General features: G+C 35.3%; 1 protein-coding gene across 1 annotated transcript in view; it reads left to right on the forward strand.

The window, feature by feature from the left end:
• Positions 1 to 14,109, forward strand: part of LOC150108627 (uncharacterized) — a 327,730-nt gene that overhangs the window by 290,088 nt on the left and 23,533 nt on the right. The window contains exon 12 of the mRNA XM_090390495.1: positions 9,574 to 9,743. Coding sequence (XP_090246621.1) covers positions 9,574 to 9,743 — 170 coding nt within the window. The remainder of the gene's footprint in view (positions 1 to 9,573; positions 9,744 to 14,109) is intronic.

Raw genomic sequence — 14,109 nt, forward strand, 5'->3', positions numbered from 1 at the left:
AAATTTGTAATGTTTTTATGTCACGTTTTGAAACGTCCAACAATGTGTTTGCCTTCATGAGACAATAGTTTTATCGTTTCAGGATTACAACAATCAAACTCATTGGTGACCATTAGAAAGTACATGTTAGTATTCATTACTGAAATTAGCATAATGCGCATGTCATAACTGATTATACAGTAAATATTTTATTTTCATTTCGTGATTTTGAATAATTAAAGTGAGGTTCATAAAGAACCAGCCTACCGGCCCGGAACGCGGTGGGGGCAGAGCTCCTCTACTGTGTGTGTGTGTGTGTGTGTGTGTGTGTGTGTGTCAGTGGCTTCGTGTGCCCATTTCAGTTGGGTGTGCTGTCATGTGGGTTATACAACACGAGCTACAAATTTCACGGTAATTTCACCGTAGCAATGGGCATGCATCCACAGAAAATTTTCCGGGGGGGGGCAAAGCTTGGAGACAAATAATTACATCAATAAACGTCTCTTACCATTTTTTGATACAATTATTTCATCATCATCATCAAATTCCTGACATATACCCTCAAGGGGTGTACAGGATATGATAGTACTACATGAAAAATTTACATCATTACTAACTTCCTATCTTCAATTTTCCTCCAAATCAGTCTGTTACTTGTCAGACTCCAACATTATCAGATCTTATATTTGTATCGTATCAATCCACCTATATCTTGGTCTTCCTCTGTGTCGTTTTCCTGCCAACCTGGCAGAGAATACTTGCTTTGCTAATCTTTCCTCGCCCATTCAGTTTAAGAGACCTGAGATTAGCTCTGCTAACGCATTCCTGGATGCTGACAATGTCAAGTTCTTTCCTAATATCCACGTTTTTAATATGATATTGCCATTGATGCCATCTGCTCATGCCTCTGATCTTTCTCAGGAACTCTCATACATGCGGTCTCTAGTCTTTGGTCAAGTGTTTTACTTCTGACTCAGATCCATAAATTAAAACTGGTTTGAACACTGTCTTGTATACAGCTAATTTAGGATTCTGACTAATTTCTCTCTTATTCCATATGAATTTATTCAGTTGACTTCCTACCATACCAGCTTTGTTAATTCTGTTGTCTATTTCCATATTTAGTTTACCATCTTAACTAATAATCGTGTCAAGTAGCTGGAATGTTTTACTTGTTCCACAGGTTCTCCATTCACAACACAGTTCATATTTTCAATGATTCTACCTATTTTCATTGTCTTTGTCTTTTTATTGCTGACCTTCATACTACATCTGTTACAACAGTTATTCAATTTAGTCAGGGAATCTTGCAGACTTGTAGCAGATTTATTTAGAAGTATAACTTCGTACTCATAAAGCAAAGAGCTGACATTAACATCTCCAATTCTGATATCTTGTTTAATACCACTTTCCTTCATAATGTGATCCATATAGATAATGAATAACAGAGGGGCATGATGTACATCCTTGTCTCACATCAGATTTAACATTAAACCATCTTCCTGTACTTCCTTCAATTCTAACTGCTGACTTGCAACTCAAATAAAGACTAAATATTGCTTGATATAATGCCCCATTGACACCATATAACTGTAGAGTGTTAAACGGCTTCTCACTTGGCACCTTGTCATGTGCCTTTTCCAGATCGATAAAACTTAAATGCAGATCTTTGTTATATTCCCATGCTTTCTCAACTATTTGTCGTAAAGTGAAGATCTGATCCTGACAGCCTCTATTTGGCCTGAATCCAGCTTGTTCTTCACCAAGCTTTTCTTCCACAATTCTTCTCAACCGTTTCTCAAGTATACTGACTTAAATCTTGCCAGGAACACTCAGTAGGGAAATACCTCTGTAATTCTCACATTCAGTTTTATTTCCCTTTTTATATATAGGTACTATGAAAGCTCTACTCCAATCATTGGGGATTCATCCCTCTGTCCACGCCTTCTGAACTATGTAGTGCAGCTCTGTAAGACTTTTATACCACCATACTTCAGCATTTTCTATGTTCTTGCAAAGTCCTCCCTCCCTTGAATTTTGTTTAGCTAGTTTTACACAGTGTTTAGCTTTCTTACATTTGTCTCTGTATTCTCTAAGAGCACAAGCTGACTTATTTGCCAGGAACTTTTGATATGCTTTCTTCTTTTCCTTCACTGCCTCTTTAACTTCCTGTGTCCACCATGGAGTTCTGATTTTTCTATCTTTGCAGACAACCTCACCACATGCCTCTCTGGCTGAATCAATCAGGCTTTCCTTAAAGGCTTGCCACTGAATCTCCAAGGTTTGGTTCCTGTTCTCAAACTCTTTAATTTTTTTTTCAATAATCTTTGTGTATTTTAGTCTACAGTTCACATCTGAGAGCTGCTCAACTTTTATTCGCTTTAAAACTTTCTTACATGTTCTTTTCAATATGAAATTCAATTTTATCCTGCTGAAGACTAAATAGTGATCACTTCCAATTTCAAATCCTGTGTACACTGTTGGCCTGCACCAGAGAGAAAACATCACTATCAACAATAACAGTCAGTGAGACTTTTCTTATTCCTTGCCTCTTCTCTCCGTGTGAAAATTTGTGCACATCTTTATGTTGGAACATGGTGTTAGTAATAACCAGTCCATGTCCTGAGCAGAAATCCAACAGGTATTTGCAATTATTATTAGCTTTGCTCTTTTCTTCAAATTTTCCCAATATATTTTTGTATGTCATGTAATGCAATTATTTATCGATGTAAACTATAAATACAGTACATTATTTCGATTTTGCATCGATTTTGATGATCTTTAATTCTTGGGGGGAAAAAAGTATTCAGAATTAATACAGTATTAGCACAATTTCATCATCATCATCAAATTCCTGCCATGTACCCTCAAGGGGTGTACAGGATATGACAGTACTACATGAAAAAATTACATCATTACTAACTTCCTATCTACAATTTTCCTCCAAATCAGTCTGTTACTTGTCAAGACTCCAACATTATCAGATCTTATATTTCTATCGTCTAAGGCACTTTGTACCGTATCAATCCACCTATATCTTGGTCTTCCTCTGGGTCATTTTCCTGCCAACCTGGCAGAGAACACTTGTTTTGCTAATCTTTCCTCTCCCATTCTATTTAAGTGACCATACCATCTGAGATTAGCTCTGCTAACGCATTCCTGGATGCTGACAATGTCAAGTTCTTTCCTAATATACTCATTTTTAATATGATATTGCCATTGATGCCATCTGTTCACGCCTCTAATCTTTCTCAGGACTCTCATATCTGCGGTCTCTAGTCTTTCGTCAAGTGTTTTACTTCTGACCCAGCTCTCAGATCCATAAGTTAAAATTGGTTTGAACACAGTCTTGTATACAGCTAATTTAGTGTTCCGACTAATTTCTTTCTTATTCCATATGAATTTATTCAATTGACTTCCCACGATACCAGCTTTGCTGATTCTGTTGTCTATTTCTATATTTAGTTTACCATCTTCAGTAAAAATTGTGCCTAAGTAGCTGAAATGTTTTACTTGTTCCACAGGTTCTCCATTCACAACGCAGTTGACATTTTCAATGATTCTGCCTATTTTCATTGTCTTTGTCTTTTTATTGCTGACCTTCATACCATATCTATTACAACAGCTATTCAATTTAGTCAGAGAATCTTGCAGACTTGTAGCGGATTTATTTAGAAGTATAACATCATCCGCATAAAGCAAAGAGCTGACATTAACATCTCCAATTTTGATATCAGGTTTAATACCACATTCCTTCATAATGTGATCCATATAGATAATGAATAACAGAGGGGATAATGTACATCCTTGTCTCACACCAGATTTAACATTAAACCATCTTCCTGTACTTCCTTCAATTCTAACTGCTGACTCACAACTCAAATAAAGACTAAGTATTGCTTGATATAATGCCCCATTGACACCATATAACTGCAGCGTATTGAATAGCTTCTCTCTTGGCACCTTGTCATATGCCTTTTCCAAATCGACAAAACTTAAATACAGATCTTTGTTATATTCCCATGCTTTCTCGACTATTTGTCGTAAAGTGAAGATCTGATCCTGACAGCCTCTATTTGGCCTGAATCCAGCTTGTTCTTCACCAAGCTTTTCTTCCACAACTCTTCTCAACCGTTTCTCAAGTATACTTGCATAGATCTTGCCAGGAACACTCAGTAGGGAAATACCTCTGTAATTTTCACATTCAGTTTTATTTCCCTTTTTATATATGGGTACTATGAGAGCTCTACTCCAATCATCGGGAATTCGTCCCTCTGTCCAGGCTTTCTGAACTATGCAGTGCAGCCACTGTAAGACTCTTATACCACCATACTTCAGCATTTCTGGTCGAATATCATCTACTCCTGCTGCCTTTCCACATTTCAAGCCTTTGATGGCTTTTTCTACTTCAAGTATGGATATGTATTCCTGACTGCATGCCTGGTCAGTGTTTTTTATCACTGTGCTGTCATCACTGCTTGTTTCATTTAGCAGTTTTTCAAAGTAATTACTCCATACTTCAAGGATATCTTTTTCTCCTGTTTTCATTTCACCTTTATCATCTCTAATTCCTTTTACAGCACTCTTTCCTCCATTCCTAAGCTTCTTCAACAACCTCCAGAATATTTTGCCACCTTCTTGATATTTATTTTCTATATTCTTGCCAAAGTGCTCCCATGACTTTTGTTTAGCTAGTTTTACACACTGTTTAGCTTTCTTACATTTGTCTCTGTATTCTGTAAGAGTAAAAACTGACTTATTCGCCAGGAACTTTTGATATGCTTTCTTCTTTTCCTTCACTGCCTCTTTAACTTCCTGTGTCCACCAGGGAGTTCTGATTTTTTTATCTTTGCACACAACCTCACCACATGCCTCTCTGGCAGAATCAATCAATGTTTCCTTCAGAGTTTGCCACTGAATCTCCAAGGTTTGATTCCTGTTCTCAAACTCTTTCATTTTCTTTTCAATAATATTTCTGTATTTTAGTCTACAGTTTACATCTGAGAGCTGCTCAACTTTTATTCGCTTTAAAACTTTCTTACATGTTATTCTTTTCAATATGAAATTCAATTTTATCCTGCTCAAGACTAAATAGTGATCACTTCCAATTTCAAATCCTCTGTACACTCTGGTGTCCTGCACCAGGGAGAAAACATCACTATCAACAATAACATAGTCAATGAGACTTTTCTTATTCCTAGCCTCTTCTCTCCATGTGAATTTGTGCACATTTTTATTGGAACATGGTGTTAGTAATAACCAGTCCATGTCCTGAGCAGAAATCCAACAGGTATTTGCCCTTATTATTAGCTTTGCTCTTTTCTCCAAATTTTCCCAAAATATTTTTGTATGTCTCACAATCATTTCCTACTCTACTATTTAGATCCCCAACAAGGACCAACTTTTCCTTTTTCATTGTGTCAGTTGCTTTTTCTAAAGCCTCAAAAAATTCCTCCACTTCTACCTTAGTAGAACCTTCTGTGGGACCATAGGCACAAATAAGTCTCATTGTCCAGTTCCCCATTCTCATATTCTCATATTTGCCCAATTTCATATATATAAAAAATTGACCAGTATATTTTATTAAAAATGAAGTAATTAATTAATCCTAAATTAAATTATTTCAGTTTAAAAGCAAAAAATCATAAAACTAACAAGTAAAAAAATATTTAATTACATACACTTACCTTTTAAAAATGTATTTTTCTGTTTAAATTTGTTTCACTATAAATTTACAATTTACACTTCACTCAGTGGCTCACTAGACACAAGGGCAAACGAACTGGTCTCACTGTGCATGAATCAGAAAAAGATGAACCAAAAACAGGAACACGTGTTTTATTGCTGCAATAAAACACTTATTCTATGGCTACCCCACCATGGGCTGAAACAGGCCAACTCATAATAAAATTTTAAGACAAACAAAGCTTACATATAAGGTTATAAGACTTTTTGCATTGCATAAATATTTTGGTTGCATATCTCAATCACTTTTAAGATTATAATTTGTGGAATTTTTTATTCGAACCTGGGGGGAGTTCCCCGTTTTCCCCCTCCCCTGCAGACGCCCCTGAAAGTTTTCAGAGTGCTTGCCACATCAGCGCTCATCTTAATTGGTCCAATGCAATTAATTGCAGGATAACTTTGAATACTTCTGCGTAGAGTTGGGGAACAATCTGTTTGTTTTAAGATTTATTAGAAAACAACAATGAAGGAGAATGCTATAGTTGGTTGGTATATTTGAAATACTCAATGATGAAAATATGTGAACCATCATTTATAAGACATGTTAGAATAGGAAAAGAAAAGAAAGAATAAGTGTGAGTAGGAATAGTTTCATTAATGGTAAACGAATTATTAATAATTAACATTTGTGATATGTGTGTCCTATATTATGGACACACTCACAACAGAACCCATAGAGATCCAAAAAGGAGTAATGCAAGGATGCCCATTATCCCCATGCCTATTCAACATATATCTAGAAGAAGTTGTAAAGAAGGCAATAGACAATGAGCCTGGAATCAATGTCAATGGTTTAAACATAAATAATATCAAATATGCAAGTGATCTCGTCCTTCTTGCAAGAATCCCAAATGAACTACAAAAGTTGATCAACAAGTTAAACGAAACCTGTAAAACATATGACATGACAATAAATATACAAAAGACAAAAGTGATGAAAATAGGGAGGAACGGAACTACCATCTCAGCCACCCTAAACGAAGAACAAATAGAACAAGTAGACAACTTCATATACCTTGGATCAAAACTAACAGAAACAATAGATGAACTCAAAACAATCAAACATAGAATAGCAATAGGATGGATCACCATGGGAAAATTACAGAAAATCTGGAAAACAAACAAGATATCTAAGCAAGCTAAAATCAAATTATATGAAGCAATAATTATACCAACAGTCATCTATGGAGCAGAAGCATGGACAGTTAAAAAAAAAAAGAGGGGAGAAAAAACTGCTGGCATTTGAAATGAAATGCTTAAGAAAAATAAATAGAACAAGTTGGATAGAAAAGAAAACAAACATCACAGTCAGACAAGAACTATTGTATAAAAAGACAATAATAGAAAAAAATTAGAAAACAACAACTGAGATGGTTTGGACACACTGTACGCATGGAAGCAGACAGACTTCCTAACTTCCTAATCAATACTTTTCCAACTGAAAAAGGAAGACCAAGAATTACTTGGCTGAAATTAATAAAGAACATCTCAGGATGCAGAACATATAAGGAACTTTTTCGAACAGCAAGGAATAGAGAAGACTAGAAGATCATGCTCAAGAGAAGACTCAACCCGTCTTAGACGGAAGAGGAGGAGAAGAAGAAGAGAAGTGTCCTATAAGTTGCTGGGTAGAGAAAATAGCACGATCCTATAAAGACTAGACATGAATAAGTGAATTTACGATGGCATAACTAAAAAAAAACTTTCGAGGAGACAGAATGGCAGAAATAAATATCATGTGATGGAGAATCAAATCATCTCATAAAATTTGTTGCCCATGTTATGTGTATTTCTCTGGTTTGTATATATTTCACTCAGTTTTCCAAGAAATTTCTTTTATTTACTGAGACTCGGTATGCATAACATCCGATCATTATCGGAATTATCCACACTTTCGAGAATCCTACATTCATCAGTTTGTTTGTTTTGTTTTTTTCCCCAGCGGTTCTTCTGTCTTATCAATCTCACATATGCTAGTATTTTGTTGTAGATCAACAACCTCTTATAATACACAGAATATTCATTTTTATTCAGGAATCGATATTTTTTTACTGCCTGTTGTTTCCGAAGACTAGAATAAAAATGTCTCTATACCGTTAAAAAACTTTGCACCCTCAACAGATGCTATACTGCTTAGCAAGAGAAACATTTAGTTTTTTTTTCCTAACATCCACTTTCAAATTTTCAGTTCCAGAAAACATGTGTAACAGCTGTTTGTAATAAAACCATCAGATATAGTAATCGCTCAACTCATGACAAGTGACAACATTCAATTGGATTGGTTCACACAATAACCAATCACAACTGCTAGGTGCTGGGTGAGCTCAAAATTTTAGCTCACCCAGCCCTGCCTTCTCAGCGATTTAAAAATATTAGAAAGCTAAGAATTTGACCTGATGCGCCCTCTTTACATCTTTTCAAAGGGCGCAAAGGTGTATAATTTCGGAAGGACACCCAGGCTATTAACACGAATGCGACGCAATGTTTGCTCACCGAAAAGTGCCTTCTTCGTGAAGCACTAATGCTTGATCACCCTCGTGAAGAGGACAGTGAAGCATTAGTACAGTATATTGTGTTCAATTTTAGGAACGCGAAGTCTGCAAACAATTGGGGGAGTCTTTAACTGGAATAAATGCAAAAATATAATATGGGTGATACTGATATTTCGTAGATGAGCACCACACACCTATCACACTTGGAATATTCCCCCCTGATATATATATATATATATAAGATGCCAAGAAATTATACACTTAGTTTTAATCCTCTACCCATGGAAGCAAAACAATGTTTTGTGTGTGAAATATATTCACATTTGAGCTACTTGTATATAATATTATGTGATACATAATACTTGCATTATGGAATACATACTAAGGTAAGTGATGTGAAGTCAGCCTCAATATACAAGTAGCTCAGGCATGAATATATTTCACACACAAAACATTGTTTTGCTTCCTTGGGTAAAGGATTAAAACCAAATGTATAATTTCTTGGCATCTTTAATGTTGTATAGTAGAACCAAGCTAAAAAAAGCTTTCATCATATATATATGTGTGTCTGTGTGTGTGTGTATGTATATGGGGGGGAGGTTTGAGGAGATTTTCCATTTTTCATAGTTTTTAGTGCTATGTTAATTTCTTTAATATCATTCCCACTTACTTAAGGACTTAGTGCCAAAGCCAATCAAATGCTTTAGAGATATCAAAAAATTCACTTTGAGATTCCCCAGATTTTTCTATGGCATTTATCCAAAGGTAGATAACACAAGTAAGACGATTTCCTGTTATTTGACAGTGGTAGAATTCATGTTGGCAATGATTTATTAGTTGAACAGCATAAAAGTAGTGTAGAAGTTGAGTGCTAATGGTTTTCTCCATTACTTTAGAAATAATTGAAATGAGTGAAGTTGGATGGTAATTAGACACCAAAGATTTGTTACCATTCTTGGGAGTGGGTTGAATGTAGGCTAATTTCTAGGCTGCAGGTTTGATTCTAGTGGAGTAGAGCAGAACAGAAGAGAATAAACGGGCAAGGGTCAGTATTCATAATCACCCATTTACATTTTTATGAAAATATTACACTTGTACCATTCTAGTCCTGGTTAAGTCAGTCACATTACCAAAGTAACATGCAGTGTCTGTTGAATTATGAATTGCAGCCAAGGCATTTTATTTATTTAAATTGTTATTTTGTTATAAAATTATTAAATTATTCAAAAGACTAATTAATTATCATTAACCATTGTATTGAACAATTTCCTGAAAGTAAATAAATATATATATATATATATTTAGATATTAATCTTTTAAAATGTAGCCCGTTTGAACAATGATAAATTTTCAATAGGAACTCTTGAAAACTTGGAATCGTTACTGATAAATGATAATCCCAGTCTTCACAATCTCCCTTTTGAATTGGCATTATGTACTAGTTTGCAAATTATGGGCATTGAAAATTGTCCTCTCTCCCAGATACCTGCAGAAATTGTTAATGGGGGTCCTTCTCTAGTCATTCAGGTAAGTTTTTATTTTTCAAGAATGTATAACTTATCAAGTTAATTTGTATAAATTAATCCTCTTCCTTTATCATAATTATCATCATTTTCTAGTGAAAGTATACACCCTCTCAGGGTTTACTAGACATACTAGCCCAACAGAATGAATATTTCATGACTAGTTTCTTATCAACAGTTATCTAAATTAGTCATGATTTTTCTAGTATCTGATTTTATTAGCTCTTACATTTCAATTTTCTAAAGTGCTCCAATTTTCATTGATCCACATATAATTCGGTCTTCTAGATTGTTGTACTGCCATTTTTGCTTCAAATGTCTGTTTTTCTAATCTTTGCTCTCCCATTCTGTTTAAATGTGCCATCTTAGATTAGACTCTGCTATACATTCTTGAATATTAATAATGCCAGGTTCTTTTCTTATGTCTCAATTTTTAATATGGTTCTGCCATTGATGTTTTTGCTACTAATCTTCCTCAGACCTCTCACATTCGTGGCATTTATTCCTTTGATCAGTTATTTTATTTCTAACCCAACCCTTCTAGATCCCTGTTTTAAAGTTGATTTGAACAGTGTCTTATATGCTGCTAGTTAGGCATTTTTAGTATCTATTTCTATATTTAATTTGCCATTTTCAGTAAAGATCGCACCTAAATGGTTGAAACGTGTTATTTGTTCTAGAGATTCATTGCTGAGTGTATAGTTGAAGTTTGTAAATTTCACAAGGATACTTATCAAGAATTTTATGAAGATGAGATTAAGTTACCTGAGAGGTGACCATGCATGTAGAATTTTCACTTAAGAAGTGGTAAAACCACAGCAAACAATAATGACAAATTTCAGAAGCAACTTGGAACAATATCCTAGCAAAAACTAGGGAAGGATTTTAATATTGGGTGCATGGAAAATGATTTAGGATGTTTGAAGGAAATACTATCAGATTTCATACTCAGAATAAGATAAATCAGGTGGGAGTTAAATGAATGAATGGTATCATTAAGCAAGTGCTGCAAAAAAGAAAATTAGGAGAGATGTGATGAACAAGTTCATGAACAGTACAAAGCACAGACACGATTTGTGACCTCATGCTAAGAAAAGCAAAATTGAGGGGTGGGGGGGGGGGCACCATAACTTTGTTAAAGATTAGTCCTGCCTTAGTAATTTACTCACATTTTATAATTGATTGACAGCAGAATTAGATAAGGGAAATGGCTATTCTATGATATTGTTGGATTTTCAAAGACATTTGACAGAATACTACATGGAAAACTATGACATAAGTTGAACAAATGGCAATATATATAAAGTTGGTAGCATGATATAAATTAAAGATGCCAAGAAATTATATTCTTGATTTAATCCTTTATGGGGAGGGCAGCTAACAGACAGCCACCAGAGTGTAGTATATGATAGAGTGGAATCTAGAAGAATAATGATGGTGAGTTGAGTGCCTCAAAGCTCTGTACTAAGGTTTAATTTCCATGTTAACGATATAGGAAATTATTTAAGTGAGAGGGATTTTCAGTTTGTTCTTAATTCAAAACTTTGGTGGGGGGCAATAATTGATAAAGGACATAAAGATATCCTGCAGGATGATTTAGATAAATTGGCAATGTGGGCAAAAGCTAACATTGTTAATTTAGTGTTGCAAAATTGACATTTCTAGATTAAAAGATTACTTGCTATATCACATTGATAGTACTGGATTACAGAAAATCAATGCTGCTAGGGATTTGGGGATGATAGTAAACAGAGAATTGAAGTTCAGAGGACATATCACAAAAATTGGCAAAACAGTTCAAAGGATTAGTTGGATGTTGAAGAACACAGCAACAAGTAAAGATAGTGAAGTTATCATCTATTTTTATGAGGCTATGATTTGACTCCATCTTAAATATTGTGCACAGATTAGGTCACTTATGTTATGATAGATAGAGCATTATAAGAATTTATGGTATGACCCAAATTTAATAACAGAAAACAATAATGAAGAAATCGGTACTGATATAACCAATTAGATTAGAAAAACTAAAAGAAGCAATCAAAAAATAGAAAATCAACTGGATTAGATGGCATAAATACAGAGCTTCAGAAATAAGGTGGAGAATATTATAATAGCAAACAATTCAAGGTGTGTAGAAGGAATGGATGAGAATTTTTGGATGTACAGAGTGAGTTTGAGGGAAGATTGAATTGTATAAGAGGGATGGTCTACACTTGAATGCATTTGGTATCAGGAGTTTTGAAAAAATAATTTGAGAAATGGTGAGAATATGTGTGTGGGAGCACAACAATGTTATGTAAATGTATTAATGACAGGAATGGGCATTATCATTGAAATGATCAAGGAGAGAACAATTTCAACCTTGTGTTCACCCAGTTTGGACCCATCAAAAAATATATCCATTACATTTCGTACAAACTATACAAAGTTTATATGAAGTTAGGTAATAAATTAACAGAAGAGATTGAAATTAATCAAGTTGTTACAGGGATGTAACTTATCTTGAACTCTATTCAATATATATATATATATATATTGATCAGATTATTAAAATATGCAAAACAACAATAAAACAAGGTATCTGGTTAACTAGAAGAATTGTTATCAATACAATGCTACATGTAGATGATCAGATTACATAACAAGACAATGAAATGACCTTCAAAAATCAGTTTGTGAATTAAATAAAATAATCCAACAATACAATTTAAATTCTTGTATTAGGGAAATTAAATAAGGGAAATGCCACTGGTTCTCAACCAAACTGACTACACAGGTAAGCTTTCTTCTTTATTGGTAGATCGGTCTACCTACCTCCTAATTGAATATGATCCCCAGCTCCCATATCAGAACACTCCAAGGGGTTACTTCTTGGCCTGTGGAAGTGATTACTAGACTAAAACCTTTCAAATCTAGACACCCCCTCCTCTCCCCGAATATATTGACTACCAAAAATCCACAAGCAGAATGTGCCTTTACGTCCCATTGTGGATGGCATTGATTCCCCCCCACACACACACACACACAAATTAGCCAAACATTTAGCCAAAGTGCTCACACATTATACTGGCAACACACCATCACTCATAAACTCAGTCCACTTTAAAGCCAGTATAGAAAACCTCTCATGCCAACACACTGACATAATGGTCAGTTTTGATGTCTCCTCCTTATTCACAAATGTCCCACTCAAAGATACCTTAGATCTCATCCAAGCCAAATTTCCTCGCGATATCTCAGCCCTATTTCAGTTCACCATGAATTCAGGCTGTTTTGTTTGGCAAGGAAAATTCTACCATATAGATGGGAAGCCATGGATTCTCCACCCTTGGCAACTTCTTTATGGAGACTTTTGAAGAAAAAGCCTTAAACTCAGCCCCAAAAACTGTTCTCTATTTGGCCACATGGCCTTGATATACTCCACAACTTCTTAACACACTTAAACAATCAACACCCCCAGAATCCAGTTCACCTTGAAAAAGGAAAATAACAACAGTCTCCCTTTCCTAGACACTCTGATTACACACCAACCTGATGGACCCTCGGCTTTCTTTGTTTACAGAAAACCAACCCCCACAGGTAGATACATTCACCAGTAATCACACCACCATCCCCCTCACAACAGTATGGGATTATAAAAACCTTATAAAACAAGGCTTGAATTAATCTGCTCAAATAACAATGCCCTTACTACTGAACTTAACCATATCCTTAACACCTTCTTAGCCTACAACCCCCAAAAAATCCAGAAAATATTAAAACCAGTTAACCACAACCCCCCCCCCCTTCATAACAGATTACACTAAATCTATCACCATTCCTTATATCCAGAGCATGTCTGAAAAGTTAACAAAAATCCTAAAAAAAATATGACCTGACTACAAAGTCACAAACTACAAAGTACCTGTTACAAACCATATAAGAAATTGGTATCCCTTATCCCCTCCACCAAAAACGAGCCACTTCCCCTAGACCTACCTGGAGTATACCAGGTCCCTTGCAGTTGTAAACTGTCCTACTACGGCAGGACAGCCAATATCAGGATATCTGAACACAAGGACTACATCCAGTTCCACCAATACAGCCACCCAGGACTTGTTGGCCGTGCATTGGACACCCACCACAGAATGCTCTGGAAGAAAGCCACTTTATCACACCGCAGCAAGTACAAGTACGAAAGATTATTCCCTGAATCAGCTTCAGCACTGAAAAATTTCCCAAATCTCAACAAATTTGAGTCATGAGACTACCCCAAATTTGGGTAGCATACACTCTAAGATTGTCAGCCCAGCAGCCAAGACAACCCAATTTAGCCTGCAAGGTTTTTTAATTAATAATTTAGGTTTACGTTGTCATTTCCTAAAAAA

Source organism: Typopeltis vanoorti, chromosome 3 (assembly GCF_054136105.1).
Source record: "Typopeltis vanoorti isolate ZY-2024b chromosome 3, IOZ_Tvanoo_1.0, whole genome shotgun sequence".
In the NCBI taxonomy this organism is placed as follows: Eukaryota; Metazoa; Arthropoda; class Arachnida; order Uropygi; family Thelyphonidae; genus Typopeltis; species Typopeltis vanoorti.